This window comes from Tenrec ecaudatus, chromosome 16 (assembly GCF_050624435.1).
Source record: "Tenrec ecaudatus isolate mTenEca1 chromosome 16, mTenEca1.hap1, whole genome shotgun sequence".
Taxonomy (NCBI): Eukaryota; Metazoa; Chordata; class Mammalia; order Afrosoricida; family Tenrecidae; genus Tenrec; species Tenrec ecaudatus.
Window position 1 is genome coordinate 86,307,193 of NC_134545.1, and position 20,855 is coordinate 86,328,047.

Below are 20,855 nucleotides of genomic sequence, written 5' to 3' on the forward strand. Positions count from 1 at the left end.
TCCGGGATACCTTCCGGGTCAACCGGAAATGACCCTGGGCGGCGCGGTTGCCATGGCACCGGCCGGTCGCGGGACCAGGGAAGATGGCGGTGACGAGCTGGCTGGAGAGTCTGCGGGCTGCCGAGAAGACGGCGCTGCTGCAGGACGGTAACTCGAGGCCCCGCGAGCACCCGCGTCCCCCGGGCCGGCCCGCGCGCAGGCGCCTCCGGAAAGGGAGGCCGGCCGAGGGCACGGGCTTGGGCCCCCGCTCGGGTCCGGGCAGCCCCCGCTCGGGTCCGGGCAGCCCCCGCGTTCCGATTCCGCTCGCCTTTCCCAGGGAGCTGACTAGTTTGGACCTCACTTTCCTCATCTGTAGACGGGGTGGGTGGCCACCTCTGCCGTCTCCGAGGTCTTGCCAGCCGTCATGTTGTCCCCCTGGGTGACCGTGTCTTTGGGGAGGGAAGTCGAGGGCCAGAAGCAGGGCCTGGAAGAGGTGGGCCCAGAGTTGGGGAGATTGGCTTTTCTCCCATTCCAGGATTGGCCGGTGTAGCCCCCTCTCTCCATTGTTTACTTCCAGGTCCCCATCTAGCCCTTGGCTGCCTGCATGAATTCGGTCTGAATTCCTGTTACTGTCGGGCTGACAGCTGGGAACACATCCAGCGACGGAGGCCAGGCGGGGCAGTTTGCGGGCATTACAATCCGCCGCGCCTTGGCACATTCATTTCATGGAAGCGGGCTGGGTGTGCGCGTTACTCTGTGCGGGCTCTGTACAAGAGCAGACAGAAAAAGACGTGCTAGGTGGTCACAGTGTGGCCCCAGAAAACACATGTCAGCAACAGCAGTGTGTTTCATGGAGGTGGGGCTCTTGTATAAAGTGTAAGGGCGCGCGAAGGTGGGAATCCTTATCTCTTTGAGGACGGTCTGATTGAAGAATTGACATTTATGGGTCCCCAAGAGTTGGGCTGCTCATACAAGGCCAGCAGTTCAAAACCAAAAGATGTTCCTTGGGAGAAAGACTGGGTTTTCTACGCCATTAAAGAGTTACAGTCTCCGAAACAGAGGCAGTTTGACCCTGACCTATAGGGTCACTGTGAGCTGGCATAAACTCCATAGTAGTGAATCCGAAGGTGTTAATAAAGGGTTTGCCAAATGGACAAAATGAAAGGGATAGCCCAAGAAGATCAAATCACGTGTAGATGACGTACTACCACAGGAATGACAGAACATTGGGTGAGGCTGGAACTGTTGCCATTCAGGGATGGCAAACCCTTAGGAGGCACCACCATGTCAGGAGCTAGGCTACAAGTGTGAATGGGGCTAAACGGGTTTCTTTTGCAAGGGGCAATGGTGAAAAAGGAGCAGAGAGTGCAGATGTCACGCTAAAGACAGCACTGTCTTTCAGGACAGTGTTTAAACAAATGTTTCATCAACCAACATTTTTTGTCAATTAAAAAAAGCAGTATCACAAAGCAGGGTTGTTGTTTTTTTCCCCTCTTCCCTAAAACTATAAATACAGAATTGATTTCCTTTTAGATTTCCTTGCCTAGGTGTGTGTCTGGGAGGATGTTACCTCCTTCCCACCAAAGATTACTGTTGTTGGGCAAGGGTCACACAACTTTCCTTTTTTGTGTTCGTATTAATTCATAATCATTGTAGAAATATTAAGGCATTTTACACATCGCCTATAATCCTTGCGGTCTAGTAGGGTGTGGCTCATAGCCACCATACAGACAACAGTGACACTCTCCCCTGCCTTGTGCCACCCTCAGGATCCTTGCTCTGCTTGAGTCCCTTGGGGCAGTCCCTGTGTCCGCCCATCTCCTTGAGAGTCCTCGTTTGCATTGTTCTTTTACTAAGCGTGACGTCCTTGGGAACTGGTCCTTGCTGCAGCATGCCCAAAGGGCAGGGGACCAGGTCTTGCCATCCTTGCTCGGAAGGAGCGCTCAAAGCTGTCCTGTGTCCCGACCGCTCGTGGAATATTCCTGCTTATTGACACTTTCTAAAAGGACTTTGGCAGCAGATAAGCCCACCGGAACACGCCGTTTGATTTCTTCATGGCTGCTTCTATGGATATTGATTGTGGATCCAAGTAAAATGAAATCCTCGACAGCTTCAATATTTTTGCCAGTTACCATGATATTGCTTATTGGTCCAGATGTGAGGATTTTTGTTTGTAACGTTGAGGTGCGATCCGAAGGTTTTAGTCTTTGTTCAGCATTGTGAAGTGCTTAGAGTTCTCTTCATTTTCAGCAAGCTAGATTGTGCTGGCTGCGTAGCTCACACTGTTAACGAGCCTTCCTCTAATCCCGATGCTGCATTCCTCTTCATAGAATCCAGCTTCTGGATTATTTACTCAGCATTCAGTTTGAATGAATATGGTAAAAGTACATAACCCTGGTTTTTCCTCATCTTAAGCCACACAGTACCCCCATCTGTTTGAATGACTGCCTCCTGATATATGTAAAGGTTCCACATGAACACAATGAAATGTCTGGAATATCCATTGATTCACTGTGATCCACAGAGCCGGGAACCTTTGCATATAATTGATAAGACATAGGTAGGCATCTTTCTGTTACTCTCTGCATTCAGCCAACGCCCATCAGACACCAGCAGTGATATCCCCCATTATCTATCCTCTTCTGAAACTGTCTGATTCCGATGGTTTTCTGTTCATGTACTGCTGTGGCCATATTTGAATGATCTTCGACATAATCTTACTTACATGTGTTAGCAATGATATTGTTCTATTATATCCACCATCTGCTGGCTCACCTTTCTTTGGAAAAGGCCTAAATATGGGTCTCTTCCGGTTAGTTGGCTAGGTAGCTATCTTCCAAATTTCTTGGGATAGAGGAGCTAGTGCTTTCAGGATTAAATCCATTTATTGAAACATTTCAGTTGATATCCCATCAGTCCCCGAGCCTTGTTTTCCACCAGTGCAACTTGGACTTTTTTCATCAGTAACATTGATTCTAGATTATATGCTACCTCCTGAGATGGTTGGATGTCAACTTTCTTTTTTTTGGACAATGTTTCTGTGTATTGATTCCATCTTCTTTTGGTGCCTCCTGCATTGTTCAATATTTTTGTTAATAGAGTCCTTTAATGTAATTTGAGGCTTGAATGTTTTCTCCAGTTATTTGGGCTTGAGAAGTGCTGAGCGTGTTCTTTCTAATTCCGGGTCTTTGCACATTATCTTGATGAGACTTTACTATGGCATCTTGAGCTGTCTTTTGAAATCTTCTGTTACTTCATCATTTCTTCCATTCGCGTTCAAGAATAAATTTCAGAATCTCTTGATAATCATCTCGGTCTTCATTTTTCTTTTAGTCCTTTTAATGTTTGTTTGCTCCTTTCATGCATAATGTCATCCCATAGCTTCTGCGGTCTTCAGCCGGTAGGGTTCACTGTGCCAAATGTGTTCCTAGGTGGGTTATAGTCAAGTTCGTTCTTTGTCTCCTGTGGACTTCTTTTCATTGTCTTCAGCTGCAACTTGAACTTGCATATGAGAAATTGATGGTCTGTTCCACAGTTGGCCCTTGGCCTTGTTTTGACTGATAGATAGCTTCCCTATCATCCCTTCCCACAAATACACGCCTGTGTATCCCAGCCATCAAGGTACATATACATAGTTGCCGTTTCTGTCGTTGAGTGAAGGTTTTTGCAATGAGTAAGTCCTTGGTTTTGCAAAATTTTACCATGGGATATTCTGCAGCGTTTCTTTCTCCAAGGCCATGTTTCCAACTACCGATCCGTCTTTGTTTCCAATTTGTGCACGGTATCTTGATTGTATGTTTGATTAATTTCAGACTACAGAAGTTGCTTAAATCTCTAATTTCGTCATCTTTGGCTTTAGTGTCTTGGTGAATTGAGTAACCGTTGTAGTAACTGATGTGTTGTAGGCATCTGAATATTATCCTGTCACTGACAGTTTGGTTGTTCAGCATAGATCTTGAAATGTTCGTTTCAGCAATAATCTTACTACCCAGAAATAATCATGACTTTTATATATTTTCCATATATGTTTTACCAAAATATAGATATCAAAGTATTTTGTGGAAAATATGATACATTAAGTTTTTATATCTGTCGTATCAATTGTCTGTCTTTGTGGAGTAAGTATGGTGCAAATATCATAGAAAATAAGGGTTGATAAGTGTCATGTAATTGTTGGGTGAGGGAGGAGAAAGGCCCTCCAGGGAAAAAGAGCTGGCTTATAGAAACCAAACCCTTGTTTGTGGAAACAAAGTTCAAAGTCCATTGAAACGGTATCTGCAACATACATGCCACACGCTTAATGTGTAACATCTTTTTCACTTAGAAAAAGACGGCCTATCCAGATAAAGGCAACTGAGGTCTGAACTGGCAAGTCACTAGACAAATGGCTACTAAGCCCTTGAAGCAATGTTCACCTTCTAAAGCCGTAAGCCGCACCGATTGTCCTAGGATAGTTGTTGGAGCCTCAAATGGGCTTCAGCTGAGCCTGATATTTCCCAGCTTTGGGACTTTGAGCAAGCACTGTGACCTTTAAGCCTCAATTTTACGCATCTGTGCAATACAGGTAATGGGAATGCATGGTGTTATCGTGAGATTTCCATGTGATTAAAGAATGTAAATTGCCTGGCGAAGAGAAGCTCTGCATCCCACTTGGCTCCAGACTAGACTTCAGGCCGGACACCCTCAGCTATCAGAGGCAAAACCTTGTTCCCGACTTCTGCCAGGAAACCCTTTCCAGCTCCTCTGAGAAACCCAAATGATTGAGCATGGCATGATCGAGGGGTCTGCTGAGAGGCCCTGTCCATTTTGAGGGTGACCTTGACCAGAATACTAGTAGAAACAGTTGGAGACAAGTGTGCCCCAGGGGAGTGGATGGGACTTGGGAGATCAGATCCAGGTGGCACCTGGAGCTGGTTGGGCTTGTTACTCATCCACCACTGGTTGGGCCAGTTCACTGTGTTTAGTCTTGCTGAAGAACCAGCTGATAACCATGTTCCACTCTGTAAAAGGGAAAACGACAAATCTTCCTTACTGATGCAGAGGAGATTAGGCTAGGACCCTCCTTTGGGCTCTTTCATTCTTTCTGTGGAAGATGAATCAAGGTTAATCCTTTTTCAATCAGTATTTAGTTGACCTCCTAGAGTATGCTGGGACTGTGCGTGGTCTTAGGCAGGGAGGGAAATCCCCCTTATTTAGAAGTGACAAGCAATGATAAAAGAATCTCTCAAACGAAGTATCCTGAACGCATAGGGACTAGTATTGTGTGACTGTGGGACAAAATTGGTCTAAAGATGTGCAGAAGAACACAGAACAGGGTGTATTTGGTCTGGAAAGTCAATCCACATACTGAGCACATAGGTCTGGAATTTGGAACTGGGGAGAGGAAGATACATCAGATGCCATTCTTGGGCAGACAGTACTTTAAAAACTATTATACAATGTGGTAAATGTCTGGGAGGCCCGAAGGAGACTGTGAATAATTTACCAGGGAGAACAGTGACATGATGTCCCAGTGGAAGTGGCTTGTGAAGGCTTGAGCTGGATTGTAAAGGACAAGGAGTTCTGCTGGAAAGAAGCAGGGGGACTATTGCTGATAAAGCCAAGACACTTCCAGAGAAGGCTACTGAGAGGAAGGGAGCCCAGGGTGTGCCGTTGTTGTTGAGAATAGCTACAGCAGAGCACACACCAGTTCAGTAGGTTGGATCTTGATTGCATTCTTCGAGTTGCACCCTCCTTTTCTGAACACAAACTCAGTGCCCTAAAATTTCCAATGAGTTGCTATTGTCAGTTTGATCCCATGTAGATGGAGCTTGAAAAAGCACGGTGCTCAAGGCAGACATTTTTCACTAGTGAAATCTGTTTGGTTTTAAGACAATGTCGGGGGATAGTTTTGTTTTTAGGTTTAAAGATGATCTCAAGGCAGTGGTTTCAGGGGTTCAGCTTTTTTGACTACAGAAAGTCTAGATTCCATGAGAACTGAAATTCTGCTGTACATATCCCCCCTTTTGATCAGGATTCCTCCTTAGAATATCTTTGGCCAATGTTCAGCAATGGAATCAGGAACCATCCAGTTCTTCCTGGGGCATGTTTTAAAGTCAGTGGTCAGTGATGGTCACAAGGAGTTTGGAGGAGGCTGGGGGAGGCTTTTTCAGAACACCAGTGCTGTGTCTATTTACTCATAATTTCTGCAGGCTTCTTGGTTGCCAGGGGCAAACTAAGCGGAAGCACTGGAGTAAGGTAACTCTCTGCTTTGTGCACAGGGAGAAGGAAAGTGCACTATTTGTTCCCAGATGGGAAGGAAATGGCTGAAGAATATGATGAAAAGACAAGTGAACTACTTGGTAAGTGACAGAGGCTCCCAACGGGCCCTTGGGAATAGTTGGGACTGACCTAAGGCCAGCCGGACACCCTTGCCTGAAGCTTGAGGGAAGATCCCAGCGCCAAAGGTGGGAGCTAAGGGAGATGGAGGCTCTCACTGTGACTTGTTCCTGAGAATAATCTGAGGTCTGGGCTGGGTACCTGAAGAAAGCCTGGAGTTGGAGGTCTTTCCCTGACCAGTAAGCCACCCCCATACCCAGCCATTTGAGAGTCTGAATAGTTTTTCTAAGGCAGGAATAGGAATATAGAGAAACAGATTGGGGGAGGGGGGGACAACCCAAAAACTTGACCACAGGGGAGGGGAACCTTTTTTTTTTCCCTGCCAAGGATATTTGTAACACTATTGGGGGCTATACTGGTCAAACCTTTAACCAACTCACCCCTCATGTGCTGGTTGGAAGTGCTGCTCTGTGGCGAGGCCTGTGAAGTCAGCTGGTGTCGGTGAGGTCATGGGTCTCACACACCCGAGGCCGGGCGTTCCCCAATCCTGCTTTACCAATGGCTGCTCTTGGAACCAAGCCTTGTAAACTGGTTGTTATAAGAACAGGCTTTCACTGCCTTTTTAAAAATAATTATTCTTATTATGGGGTTATTGGGGAAGTAATAGGCTGCGACTCAAGGTGCAGTTCTTTGGTCAGGACAGCCTCTTCTCAGCCTGCCCCCAGGTATCCTTCGCCCTGGCCCTGCCTCGGTCCTGCTCAGGCAAGTGTTACAAAGCTTGTAGCTCTGCCAACAGATGCCCAGAGCCCCCCCCCCCCCCCCCCCCCCAGCAAGCCTCTTCCTTGGGAGCGCTCAGCCTTCTCCCTCTATGGACCCTGGAAACCCACCGCACTCTCCTGGTTCTCCGGCCCCTTTTCTCTGCTGCTGATCTCCCTGACCGCTTGGCTCTCCCCCTCCCCCTCTCTGCTGTTGGGGCTCCTGGGTCTGAAGGATGCACTTCACTGTGTCTCCTCTTGATGGTGGTTGGGAGATCCCCTCTCTGCTCCGGAATTGGCCTTCTTATTGTCAGTCAGGTGAAGCAGCTAGCTCATCAGTCTTGCATTTGCAAGTCACGTGCACTTTGTCTCGTCCCGGTCCTCTCGGGGTTCCCTCACTGACTCCACTTCTTCCAGTACTTCTTGTTGCCATTCCTCCTCTTGCTCCTGTTTTTTTGAACCTGCTCCAGCAGCTGCAAGGACCAGCAATCCCAGCATCAGACCTCAGCAAGGTCCCAGGGCTGTCCCAGTGGCAACAGGAAAAATGGGGGCTCGATGACATAGGCCCTGGTCTTGGGCTGTCCCCATCAAGCTCTGGGGCCGGGGCATGAGAGCTGTGTGTGTGACTACAGTGACTTGGTCCTGCAGTGCTTTTCTCCTAAGAATAGGCCCAGGAGACGAGTTTCCAGCTCAGATTCCTAGAAGCCGCTTGGTTGGTGTTCCCACACAGCAGGCAGACTTCCCCGAGGTGGGCACCTGCTGTTTGGCTCTGGCCTCAGGCTGTCAGTGGTAGGAGCCGGTCTCTTCATTAAGTCTCACCTGAAATGCTCAGACCAATGATGAAATCACGGGCTGGGTTACTCTCTTGTCATTATTCTTGACTTTAATTTCTTCCTTGGCCTGATCGACAGGTCATATTGGTGAGGGAATTTCGTTTTCCCTCTTTCTGACAACTCATAAATGTCTCGAACCGAAAACACAGCATGTACTGGTTTGCATTCTCTTGGTTGCCCGCCGTGGCACGGGCCCCTGCGCATATTCGGTCGCAGAGTGAAGTGTTGATCCCTCCTTATTATGAGCTGCTTGGGCTCCAGTCCCAATTGGGTTAGGCTGGTGCTATTAAAAATCTTGATGTGTTTAGCATATGACACTGATTCGGGGAAACCAATACAGTAGTAATATCCTCACAATGCATTGTAATTTAGAGCACTCCCAGGGGGTGACAGCCGTGGAATGCCTAACAGGGGAGAACTTATGAAAGCAGAGGTCACGTGGGCTGACCACCACCACCGCCGCCGCCTCCCGGGCTGACAGCAGCCTCTGCCCCTCTCCCCAGCCCCAGCAGGCCCTCTTCTCCTCACAGAGCAAAGCAAGCGCAATCACGGCTGCCGGGCTGTAAAAACAAACAAATAAAACCCAGGCCGCTTGATCGTGCTTGGACCTGAAATTAAAATGAAAAGCAAGGCCAAGTCCCTTCATCTGTAGTGTTCTGTGTGAGCCCCCCCCCCCCCCCCCCCCGCCACATCAACCTGTCACTTCTCTTGGCAGGCAGGAGAGAGCTGAAGCCTCCAACACCCCACATTCTTACACACACAAATGGAGGATGTCCAGCCCAGGGTTGACTCTCTATTGCACTTAGTACCAGTCTCTATTGAGCTCCATGCTGAGTGCTCGATGCCAAGGATGATTATTTAAGCATCCTCATTCAGGGCCTGTTGGCCCCATTTTGCAGCTGGGAACAGCCAGAGAACCAAGCGGTTAAGTACTGTACTTCAGAGTCACAGGGCTAGCTGGCTTCTGAGTGGGACTCAAGCCAAGGTCTGTCCCATTGAGAGTCCCAGCTTTGCTTCACGACAATCCATGCTTGGGGACTGAAAAGTGTTCATCTAGTTTTCTCCTTCCTAAGCATTGCACTGCTCAGAGGGACTTGAGTGGGGCAGAGGAAGACTCCACCCACGCCACGGGGACCTGAGCCCACCTGCAACCAGTGCCCCCAACCCTCAGGCATCCACCCCAGCTGCCCTAGCAGGAGCCTCTCATTGCTGATCGTGAAGTATAAACCACCCAGGGCCAGAGATGGCTTTGGTTACAAAGTCTGCAAGGTGAAAAGAGAAAAGCTTGGGGCTTCTGGAAGTGTCTGGAGCTAGTGGCCAGTCTTCCTAGCTGCCTATACAAACGTGATCCCGGGCTGACTGGGTTTCTGGGAGGAAAACCACAGGGGAGGGCTGGCCCGTGGCGTGTGTCCGTCTGGGACAGTGCGATGCCTGTCGTTGCTGTTAATAAGCCTGTGAGTGTCACGTTTGTTTATTGCTCTCAGTGCTGCTCACTCCCGACCCCAGTGAGGGACAACTGAAGGGCCCCTAACAAGGATCGGAACATTAAACCAGCCCAGAACACAGCCTGTCCAGGGAGACAGGCTGTAGGGCAGCCCCACCCCCACCCCCACCCCCACGAGTACATTCGGATTACCGCCCTAATCTGCTTTGGTATTTGACCGCCAGCCTACCCACCCCTGGCTGCATTTGGAGGGTATTGAGTACTTTCATCCCCAAGCACTTCACGAGCTTTATAAATGACCCACTCGATTCCCTTCAGCCTCCTCAGGGATGGGCCGTGGCAGCTGTTTAATAGCCACATCGCAATGTTGCAGTGTTTTAGGGCAGAAAAGCAGCAGCCTGCATCCAGCCGGAGCTGCGGGGAGTGTTTCGGAGCGGGAATGTAATTATCCACGTTGGAAGTGGGCCAGGGCTGGAAGGCTTTGGGGAAAAAGGCCTTCAGGACCTCCACTTTGCAGCCCACCTGAAAGATGGGGGGCCTCCTCCCAGCCACCGGGAATGTCGGCCTGCTTCCTGCTGACGGAGCACAAAGCCCCCAGGCGCTGACTCCTTCAGAGATGGTCCCCAGCAGACCCTTCCCAGGTTCATTGACAGTCTCCTTCCCAAGGTCTGGCCCGGGCTTAGCCGGAAGAGAGAACAGCATCCTGGGGAGCTGCTGCGAGCACACCCCAGTTTGGGTTTACCGTCTAATCAAATCAGAGTGACAGCAGGTGGAAGCAGTCCTCGCTGGCTGCCGCAGGAGCTGTCCTTGAGCTGGGGAACAAAGACGGGGACAAGAAAGACAAGCTAAGGCAAAGGATGTGTCTGTGCCACGGTGTCCGTGGCCACGTGTGCAGGAGCCAGAGCAAGGGTGCCACCCAACTCGTTTCTGGAATCTTCTCCCTGAAGAGAGTGGTGGGCACGGTCCTCTGTGGCCCAACAAGGGAGTTCTTTCCCAGGGGTGTTTTCCTTTCTTTTTACAAGAAGAGCCACGTTCTTGTGACCTGGATGGTGTCTGAGGTCAGAAGTGGGAAACCAGTGGCTGACTGCCTTGGCAGAAGGAAGGATTCTGTGGAAAAGCCAACATTCCTTGGCGTAAAAGTGTGGAGCACACAGACACCCTGCCGTCAGAATGCACACTCGAGCACACCTGGTCTTAGCTTGTCTTCAGACTTGGAGTTCACAAAGATAATCACAGCGGCTTCCTCAAAGGCTAGCAGTATTTCAGAGGTGGCGGTGATGGTGGTCAGGTGCTGTCCAGTCCATGTCCTCCAGGAACGGGGCTCTCCTGACCGCATGTCCAAAGTATGTGAGACGAAGTTTCGCTCTTTGCCTTTAAGGAACCTTCTGGCTGTACTTCTTCCTAGAAACAGAGCTGCTTTTAAAAACAAAAGAAACTCTGCAGAATATGGCATATCCTTATTGAACACTCATCAAATATAACTTTGCCTTTTATTGATGGCTCAAAATCTAGCCGTGGAGTTAGGAGGCCTGGACGTTGGCTATGGGTTTTGCAAGTTAGGCTGTAGAATCACTGAAGCTCAGCTGGTCTTCATGCTCTGTCCCTGGCGAGGGGAGTCGGGGTCACAGGAGGGTAGGCCGGGCAGCAATACTGTTTCTCGTCTGCAGCGTGCAGGCGCCAGTTGGGGTGCTGTGGTGGCACAGCTCTGTTACCTAGAATTGTCCCAGGGTCTTGAGAGGTGTGTGTGCTTGCCCTTGTACTAAATGGTCCCAAGAGCTGTGTCGGTCTGACACTGCCCTTCAAGATGAATGGTATTCACCTGCCCTTGGGAGGGGCCCCCTTTTTGCCTGCACACAAAGCATTTTCTGCACAGTTGGAGTGAGAATTTGGGAGTGACCTCTCCTCTAGGCTGGAAGGAGGAATATGGATCTTGTCACCAAAAACTGCTGCTCAGAGGCATTTGTCACTTATGTGTTTGCGGCAGGGACAGAGGTTCCCTGAAGGCCGGCTTCCAGGGCCTGGTGTGGATAGAGGCTGCATCACAGTCCACTTGCTTAAGAAAGCAGAAGGGTTTGTGAAAAGACGAAAACCAAGTTGCCAACAAAGCATATTTCCCAGTCTTCCTTATTAATTATCATCATGAACGTGGAAATGTGTTTCGTGGGAGAATATTTGGCCCTAAGACGTAATAAAACCACACTGCAGAAGGCAGCAGAGCTTATAAACGCCCACATTCAAGGGGAAACCCTAATTTTATAGCCTCCTTGCGTGTTCGGCTGGTGTGCCCCACTGGCGGTAGTGTGAAGGCTGGGCACAGCTGTTCAGCAGGTCTAAAGAGAGCCAGCCCTCAGCACTGTGCCCTCATCCCGAAGGAGCCCAGGAAGGGCCATAGCTGAAGCCCAACTCCACGCCCCTTCAGAGTTGTCGAGCTGCTTCTCTTGGCTCTGAGGGAGAGGAGGAGGAGGAGGCAGAGGCTGTAGCAGCGGTGGGTCTGTTGCTCTGACTGGCTGCCCTGGAGAGGCTGGGCAGCAACCACAAAGATCCTGGATGCAGCAGGCAGGGGCAGTGAAGCAGGGGCGGGGGGGGCACTCCCCCCCCCCCCGGAGACACCCCCTGCAGTGATGGTAGACTGGTCCACGACAGCAGTCACCACAGCATGGCGGATTTGGGCAGGGGTTTTCAGGTAATGGCCACCAAACTTGTTTCTTGATTTGTAATTTCCATAATGTATGTACCTTACTTCAAAATTAAAAAAAAAGTCTTAGGCCAAAAGCTGACCCATAAAACAGGGCAATGGAGGAGTATTTGTAATGCTGAAAGGCTGTATTCATGTTACTAGAAAGGATCTGTTAAAGTGGAGTGAGCGCAGGGAAACTTCGGTTAGCTGTAGTGCTCTGGCTGCACCCAAGCCAGGCGTGTCTGAGAGAGCGACGGTAAACCTGCCCCACGGGGTCATCCTATTCACTCGTTTCCCTGGTACGTTCCCCCCCACCCGCCAGTACATTTTTTAAGGTGTGTGGGAGGTGGGGGATCCATCTGTCTACTTTTTGTACCCCCGTCTCCCCCACTACCCTTTTCCTACCCTCGTCTTCCCCAGCCTTGAAGCCAGCCCCAGGTCCCTTCAAGCCCTGGCTCTCCCAGAGCGCCGTTCCCATGCCCGTAGGCCGGGCATCATGCTCTATTGCCACACAGCTTGTCCAAGATTGAACCGTTCAATGGCGATTTCAGAGGCTGGAAGCCCTGCCCCCCCACCCCCCCGCTGGAGGTCTGCCGCTCCCACTTGCATCCTGTTCTAGTTCCCAGGGTGAGGCTGGGGGTTTCAGCAGAAACAAGCAGGCCCTGCCTTCCCCATAATCCCACTTCCTTCTCTTCCCAGTGAGAAAGTGGCGTGTGAAAAGTTCCCTGGGAGCCTTGGGCCAGTGGCAGATTGAGGTGGGTGATCCGGTGCCTCCGGGAGCAGCGAGCCTGGGGCCAGAACTCATCAAGGAAAGCAATGCCAGTGTACGCATTTGACCAGGTGCTGAGGTGTGGGCTACTGGGTCTGGGGGAGAGGCCCCGTGTTAACCTCTTCATGTGCAGTGTGCCCACCTGGACCCAGGGCTTTGGAAATGTTTGCGGAAGGAGTGCCATTTGGTTGAGGCCTGGTCATCGGGGCGAGTGCTCCAGCCCACAGTGCCACTGCAGTAGCAGCCCACGGGGAGCAGTGGGGTCTCTGGGCCCCGTGGAGCCACTGGGTGCCGCTTTGAGGAGGGCCAGAATCAGCCATTGCTTTGCCTTCTGCAGCCCATCTTCATGCGCAAGGACACCAAGCTGAGTTTCCAGTGGCGGATTCGAAACCTCCCCTACCCCAAGGATGTTTACAGTGTCTGTGTGGACCAGAAGGAGCGCTGCCTGGTTGTCAGAACCACCAACAAAAAGTAGGTAGCATGGTGAGGACCTCTGCTTGGGTAGCAGCAGGCTGAGGGTGGAGTTGGTCTGGGGTCAGGTCTTAGACATCCCCCTACCCCAGGGGACAGAGAAGCCTCCTCCCTCCAGCTGAGGCAGGAAAGAAGAGCGGGAAGGGGAGAAGGCAGGCAGGCAGAACTGAAAGCATCAAAGGGCGCTTCTCCTTTCGCTTGGTAGCTCCAACAGGGTGGGGACTGTCACTGAAACGAGGGGCTGGTGCAGTATCTGGCAGCCACTGGGGCCCATAGTGTCTGTGCAGGACTCAGGGAGGGAGGGAGGATGGACAGAGGCAGATGACTATTGTCTTAGCAGTTCTGTCAGGCTCGTGTGGCTTTGACATCGTAGCTAGAACCCGTCCATGGGGAGGTGGCCTGGTGTTAGCACTCTCAGAGCTGCCAGACAACACTCCTGTCTCTCCCTGCACTGATTTGACAAGGAGCAGATCCTTTGGCCCCTTGGATGTCTGACACTGCATCTCCAAAGGGGTGCTCAGCTTCCCTCTGCCTCTCTCCCTGTGGTCCTTTAGCAGGTGCCGCAGGAGAGGCAGAATGAGGGGCTGAGGGGCCAGGAATTGGCTGAGAAGAGTGATCCTGGCCGGATGCTTTCTGGGCTGACCATCCTGGAATTGCAGTGACCTCATTTGGGATTCCAGCCCTCAGACTGGCCACAGGGAAAGCCAGAGCCTCATTTGAGGCCCGAGTTGAACAGCCCTGAACAGATGGGTCTTGTCCTAGGCTGGGGGTTCAGCACACAGAGAAGAGTTGGGACCTCGAGCTGGGAGCCTTTGTGCCCCTATCCACAGCTGGGTGCTAAGCCTAGCCCAGAGTTACCCTCATTCTGTTGTTGGTTTAAACATAGTCCAGAAAGCTGGCGCCTTGCCCTGTCTGCTAAGCGCCAACCTCCCTTCCCATCTCCCTTCAGGGCCATGGCTCCCAAACTCCCCACTTGAAGCCTGGGGCCCGTCCCCCTCTCCTGACTGCCACACCCCATCACTTTGTCAGGGTTAGGGGGACAGGGGAAGGGGGTAGAGATGAATGAATTAATTTCGGCGTTATTGCTGTACTTGCAGCCGGCAGCCCCTGCAGTGGGCCTTGTCTATAAATATAAAGTCATAATAATAAGGGTTTGCGTTTAGAAAGCACTTTGAAGCCCTCAGATAAAAGGCAGTTTATTCCCGTTATTGTTCTCATCATTAACAGGAGTCAGTGCCGAAAGTGGAATTTTGCAATTTCAGACAACAGAGAAATTGCCTTTAGGAAAACAAACTCCGTGCTTCAGCAAGCATTCCCTGGCGGAAGAGACCTCGGTCCAGACTGGGAACAAAAGTGCTTCTGATAGCACTTGAATCTGCAGCCCAGCAGTTTGTGGAGCTGGCTGCTGCCTCCCTTTTGTCCCCCAGAGGTCACTGTCGAATAGATATCAGGCTGAAATGTGATTACCAGGAAGCGAGGAGAGAGGCTCGCTCACTAACTCACCAAAAAATTCATCTGCAGGCCAATCCTCTGGGTCCCATCTCCTGCTCGTATCCAGCCATAGGTGGCGCTGTTGGTCTAGCGCTCCACTCTAGAGGCCCACTCGCGGCGCCCTGGGGGGGTGGGAGTGGTACCCTGGGGGCGGGGCAGGACCTGGAGGCCCCACTGAGGTCTAGTCCAGTGTGCCAGGCCAGCCCTGCTCAGGTCCCTGTGCTGCTCCCTCCCGAACCTTCCTCTTGGTTCCCTACCTTGACCACCACTTAGGAAATAGAACTCAATGGCGGGACTTCTGAGGGATATAAGGTTTTCAGGATAGTTTTAAAAAAAAAATCTGTTGTCTGATCTTCACTCTTTCTGGAGGGGGGCAGGATGTGTATTTTCATGTCCGGGTGACCTGGTGGTGTATCCATGAAGGTCGTGTGATGGACTGGCCCACTGAAGGGAAGGTCAGGGACAGTGGCTCCCAGTGTCTAGGCGAGCGCAGTTCTCACCAGACAGGAGCAGCTCATCCGTTATCTGACCTCTTTCCGACCTAGAGGCTCCCAGTCTTAATAGTGGAGAACGTGGCTACCTACCAAAGCAAGGATTCCTTTGGCATTCTCTGGCCCCTCAAGAACTAGTTGGCCCCTTTCCATAAAGGAATGGCTTCTAGTATATTTCACCCTTGGTCTCAGGGGTGAGGGGTGAACCAAGGAAAGGAGTGCGTCTCCAGGCCCCAGGGTGGCACTGCCCTGGTAAGAGCACTTGTGCAGAAAGACCATTCTTAGCTTCCGCTCAGAAGTTGGTCGCAGGAAGTAGAGTGAGCCAGTGGTGCGGTGGGTGGAAGCTGCCTCAGTCAGCTGCATTCACTCGGGCAAGGTCTCGGCCGCCACAGCATCTTTGCCTGTGGTTTGGGGACGTGGATTAAGGATCTCTGTATACACATCTGATGCAGGCCCTGCACAGTTCTTGGGAATCTGAGTGTGAGGGGAACCTGGCTGATGTCCTGATGCTGGTGCTACCACTGTGGGCAGAATTAATAGGCATGGCTAGAAAAGGATTGTGGTCACGTCAGTTTAGAAAGCTCTGGATGACACAAATTTCTCTGCCAGACTTCTGTTTAGCGTGTAGTTGGTGGGTGATAGTTCACAAGGAGGGGTTTGGCCAGTCTTGATGGCCAAAGAAAAAGCAAGATCCTCTTGCTGGTTTCCTTAGGGCCTGAGTGATTGGAAGTTCCTGGTGGCTCTGCCTGTGCAGGCTGTTTGGTGTGAAGCATTCCCCACTGGAGGGGTTTGGGGTATAGCCCAGGGCTGACTAGCCACAGCAGCCTGGCATCTGCTTTCAGCCTCTCGTCCAAGCTGGCCTCTTGTGCCCTTTCTCAGCTCCCTGAAGGGGAAGGACCAGGAGTTGGGGTGAGGGTGGGGAGGCGATTTTGTCAGAAGAGCGTGACGGGATACAGGATGTCATCTCTGAAGTCACCAGAATGCATGGGGCTAGCAAGGGCAGGGTTGCTCTGTCCTGAGCTTTTTGCTAATGTCTTACATCTAGTGTAGCTTCTTTGTTTGAAGGGGAATCTGGAAGAAGAAATGGGGCACAGAAGTTAAGTAGCCAGCCTAGGGTCCTGGGGCAGGGCTAGGCTTTGGTTCTTTGTCATCCTGACCTCCCCAGCCCACAGCTCAAGGCCTGGGACCCAGTTGATGCCAAAGAACTGCACTGTGCTTTCTCATGGCGCCTGGGCCAGAGAAGGTCCCTGGGGCGCACTGTACTTCTGGGAAAGCTGGAGCTCACTGCCTTAGTGCAGTGCGCCTAGGGGCCTTCTCTGGCCCAGGTGCCATGAGAAAGCACAGTGCAGTTCTCCAGCAAACCCCAGCCAGAAACAGCAGCACAAAGGGCAGGGCCTGCTGTTGCCCTGTAGAGGATCGTGCCCTGCACTCCCGTGAGCACTGCGTGCCAGGGAACCTTTGAGAAGTTACTTAACCTCAGCCAGTAAACTGAATCCCCCAGAATTGACTCTTGGAGCTGTGCTCTGGGCCTGCCTGCTCTCTGGCGGCCTGAAAGGTGGCGGGAGCTCAAGGAAGGTGGCAAGCCATGCCCTCCAGTTGCCTTTGAGCTCGTCACTGCTTGGCATGGAGGCTAAGCCCAGGAGTCTTTTGCCAGGCTCCCTGCCCCAGCCTGGGGATTGTGGCTTGTCAGTGCCCTTCTGAGGTGGCACAGGTGTACCTGTCCCATACTGGTGCACAAACCAAGCTGGGGGAAGAGACTGTTCCCATGCTCTGCACTGCCAGGCTTTTCATGGCCCCATTTCTTCCGTTGTGTCTCTGGGCTGCTGCTCTGGGCCTACCTTTTTGTGTGTATTTGTGGGTAAGATGTTAACACTTCCTAACAAGCCTTTGTGTTCATCTAATCTCTGCTGTTTAACCTTTGACTCCCCCCCTATTATCAGTGTCTGCCACCTTTGCTGGCCGCCTGGCCCCAGGAAGAGCCTTCAGCCGGCTGGCTCAGAGGCGAGGCACCCCTCCCTGGCCTGCTGGATGGATCACCTGTCCCTGGGGCAGGGCTTTGGAAAAGAAAGCAACCATGCGGTGCCATTAGGATCCTCTGAGCCCCTACCCCCCCATCCTTTTGAACTGTCAGCCTTTAAGTAAACATTCTTTTCCTGCTGTGGGTCCCCTGCACCTTGGTGGGGGCTAGGGAGCCTGGGAGGAAGGGGCCCTGGGAGCTTGCTGAGCTGGGGGATTTGAGCAGGGAGAGCAGGCGGAAGTGCAGCATTGATGTCAGCTCTCCAAGGCCCCAGGGCATCGGGGCTTTTGAAGTGGACTTGGAGGACTAGCCCCTCTGAAGTGTTAGAAGCCGCAGCTTCTCCAACCCCTAGCTTGAGTTTGTTTGTACCTGTCTGTGGCTCGTCCCTTCCCAGCCCACACAACACACACAGATGCTATGCACAGGCACTAGGGCAGGCTGCAGCAAGATTTCCACCAAGGACAATAGCCAGTGGCTGGTAGTCAGAGCTGAGGCAGCTGGCCTTTGTGTCGTGGGTTGCAAGCACTGGGCTGGAAGCAAGGACCTTATCCTGAAGCCACTCACAACTGGCTGTGTGAAACCAGGCAAGACGGACCAGTCACCTTCAAGCCAAAGGTTCCTCTTCTTGGGTAACAGGGCTCACGTTTCCTGACAGACAAAGCCAGCTTCCCACATTAGAGGCCAGGCATTGCTCTCTGGGAATTAGGAGGGCTCATTCACCTCCAGACTGGCACTAGTAGCAGGAAGGGCCTGTGTTTGGGGGGAGTCTCAGGGCCAGGAGAGGCGCCCTGAGCCTGCTTCCAGGGTGAGGTATGTAGTCTGTTCTCCCAGAGGCTGCCTGGATGAATTTTTCTTTCAAGCCAGCACATTGAGGCAGGCTACTGAGGGCCTCTGTGGGAGACCCACATGAAAGGGTAACTGGGCCCCAACTTTAGGAGACAGCCCTGGATGTTCTTATTCTGTCCCTGGTCTGAACAGGGGTCTCTGTCTTCTGTGTGGTGGTGTCCCCATGAGGTGTGGGGTACGGAGGCAGCCCAGGCTGTCTGTGCTGTTTGTATGTTCCAGGTCTGTCTGTCCTCAAGGCGGAGTCATTCTTGCCCCTATCTAATGAAGGAATACGGTCTGCACTTTACTTGCCGAAGCATTCCATCCTTTCTCCCCAAGGCTGCTGAGCTCTAATATACTGGTTTCTAGCTGGTACCCTTCTCTCTGGCCATGGCAGCTTGGCAGCCCATGGTCTAATGCCCAGCTATTAGGGGCACTTGCTGTATGTCTCCATGGACTTTTGGTGTTCCCACAGATACTACAAGAGGTTCTCCATTCCTGACTTAGACAGACACCAACTGCCTCTGGAAGACTCCTCCCTGAGCTTTGCTCATGCCAACTGCACTCTGATCATCTCTGTAAGAGTCACCACCCCCATCTTGGCCAGTACATCAGGGGCATTGTCCTTTCTCCTGCCCACTTCCCATCCCCTGGGACCCACCCATTCTGGTTCCAACCCCTCGGGTTTGCTTGATAGAGAACAAGTGTCTCTAATTCAGGATGGGAGTGAGGGGCCTGACTGCACATCAAAGTGGGAAGAGGACTGAGGGTGATGGAGTGAGCTGGGAATCATAAGATCTGAGGTCTTGCTCAAGGTCTGCTCCCATCCAGCCACACAATCTTGACAACATTCAAATTTAGGGCCTCAATTTCATTCATCTTCAAATGACTGAACTAGAAGAGTCCTAGAGAAGAAAGAGAAATTGTGTGTGTGTGTGTGCGTGCGTGCGTGTATATGTATGAAAAAAGGTTTAGTGGCTGAATTATGTCTATTACTTCCTGGCTCCACCCACAGTACCAGAAGCCAAAAGAGATCCTGGTGGCTGAGTCGGAGCTACAGAAGGAGCTGAAGAAGGTAAAGACAGCCCACAACAGTGACGGAGACTGTAAGACCCAGTAGCTGGTCCGATGGCTGCGCGAGATGTGTTTGTCAGGCTGTGAAAGTCTCAGAGGTTTGGGCCTGCCTGATGGGAGCTATCCATCTCCCTGAGACCCAGACCCTGGGGCACCCTTTGTCCCATGCCAGTCTTGCTTCCGGAGTAAAGTCATTCTGAATTACAGCTAGCGGACTGCTCTCCTGTCCACATCTGCATGCGGCCTCTCCCTGGCCCCTTCCCCCCCCAAAAAAAAAGGTGCGGTGATGAACTTTTTCCTTCTGGGCCCTAGCAGGGCCCTTTTGCCATAGTGTCTCTGCGTAGCGAGGTGTAGCTTTCAGTGGAGAGGAGGATGGGAGCCCTGGCCCAGCGGGCAAAAGGAAAGACGGAGTGTGCTCCAGCTTCTGAGGGAGACTGGGCCAGGAGGTGACCAGATTTTCACATTGGTAAACTGGGACACCAGCAGGACACCATTGATAAAACTCATATCCTGGCGAAATAGCCACATGGCAGCCAAAAACCATATACCCTAGCTTGTCGTGCATTCTTTCCAAAAATCGGGACTTTTAAAAAATGCCGCAGGACGCAGGGAAAATTGTTCAAAATCAGGACTGTCCTGCCAAAAGCAGGACATCTGGTCACCTTAGCGCAGAAACCTTAGAAACAGGCCCTGGGTGGTGTGGGTGAGAAGCTGGACCCCAGGTGTTCGGAGGAGCTGAGGGTTGAGTGGACTGGGCAGACTGGAGAAAGGTTGCAACAGAGAGCAGCTTTGCCTCCAGGCTCTTCCATGTTTCTCTGTATACCACAGGTCACCCCCACCCCACCCCACCCCACCCCACCCCCACCAAGGTTAGCGGCAAGTCTTCCAAAGGAGAAAGACCTTTGTTCTTTGGCTCAGCAGACAGCTCCCTGAGTTTGAGTCCATCATTCCAATCCCTGGGCTGCCTAGGCAGTCCCTGAACAGATCTGCAAATAGTCGAGCTTTTATTTCTACACTGAAGATGGAAACCAGCCTGTCTGAACAGCTGGCCGGAGGCAGCTCTGGTTCAGCTTGCATACACGCACACACATTGCTGGGCTTCCTTTGTCCTCTCTTGGTTTCAAAGCAAAACCAAGCCCTTGCATCCCAGGAATGAGCCCAAGCCTCAAGGGTGGGACCTGGGGGGACCTGCAGCTGGGATGCGGGCTCAGAAGAGCCTCAGCCCTTCTCAAAGGGGAAGGGACAGAAAAGCCCCCACTGGCAGCCTGGGGTGCCTCTCCTCCTCGTAGGTGGTGCTGGCTCTCTGAGGGTGGGCCTCGTGAGGCCGGGTCTTTGTTCTGGCCCAACAGAAAAACAAGGCCCGGGCTGAGCAGCATGCTCTTGACAGCATCCCTTTCTTTCTCGCCTGGGTGGCCCACAAGTCCCCGAGCATGGTGGTCACAGGTACAAGGCCATATCTGCCCTTCTGGGTGGAGAGATTCCTGAGTAGCGTGGCCCCAGCAGCCCACAGGCTGAGGTGCTCCAACTAACGCGGGTTTTGAAAGTCCAGGACATGGAGGTTGTAAGACAGTGCGGCGTAGAGGTGCTTGGTGGTGAGGCGCAGGCAGTACACAGGGCTGCTGAGCGGGGTCGATGTCAGCGGGAAGGCCTGCAAAGGCAGGCAGATTAGCAGGGAGAGCTAGCCCAGCAGGAAGGGCAGTACCCAGGGTCC

General features: G+C 52.0%; 2 protein-coding genes across 4 annotated transcripts in view; one reads left to right on the forward strand and one right to left on the reverse strand.

Annotated features, from left to right (window-relative positions):
- Positions 1–23: 23 nt before the first annotated feature.
- On the forward strand, positions 24–19,350 carry DPCD (deleted in primary ciliary dyskinesia homolog (mouse)). Of its 2 annotated transcripts, none has more exons than XM_075534714.1 (6): positions 24–147; positions 6,240–6,320; positions 12,706–12,761; positions 13,113–13,246; positions 18,546–18,648; positions 19,086–19,350. In XM_075534714.1, the coding sequence occupies exons 1-6, from the start codon at positions 84–86 to the stop codon at positions 19,188–19,190; spliced, it is 543 nt and encodes a 180-aa protein (XP_075390829.1). In that variant the 5' UTR covers positions 24–83; the 3' UTR covers positions 19,191–19,350. The 2 variants fall into 2 exon arrangements, with proteins under 2 accessions (XP_075390829.1, XP_075390828.1); XM_075534713.1 differs by having other exon boundaries at positions 25–147; positions 12,706–12,830.
- Positions 19,351–20,135: 785 nt separating this feature from the next.
- Positions 20,136–20,855, reverse strand: part of FBXW4 (F-box and WD repeat domain containing 4) — a 90,010-nt gene continuing 89,290 nt past the window's right edge. For both annotated transcript variants that reach the window (XM_075534707.1, XM_075534708.1), the window contains exon 9: positions 20,136–20,792. In XM_075534707.1, the coding sequence (XP_075390822.1) occupies positions 20,670–20,792 (123 nt within the window). In that variant the 3' untranslated portion in view covers positions 20,136–20,669. The remainder of the gene's footprint in view (positions 20,793–20,855) is intronic.

Bases quoted from the DNA above. Each gene is read 5' to 3' on its own strand.
- DPCD (XM_075534713.1), top strand. From the start codon at position 84: ATGGCGGTGACGAGCTGGCTGGAGAGTCTGCGGGCTGCCGAGAAGACG. The intron at 148-6,239 runs GTAACTCGAGGC...CTTTGTGCACAG, and splicing joins GACGGCGCTGCTGCAGGACG to GGAGAAGGAAAGTGCACTAT. The intron at 18,649-19,085 runs GTAAGAGTCACC...CTCCACCCACAG, and splicing joins ACTGCACTCTGATCATCTCT to TACCAGAAGCCAAAAGAGAT.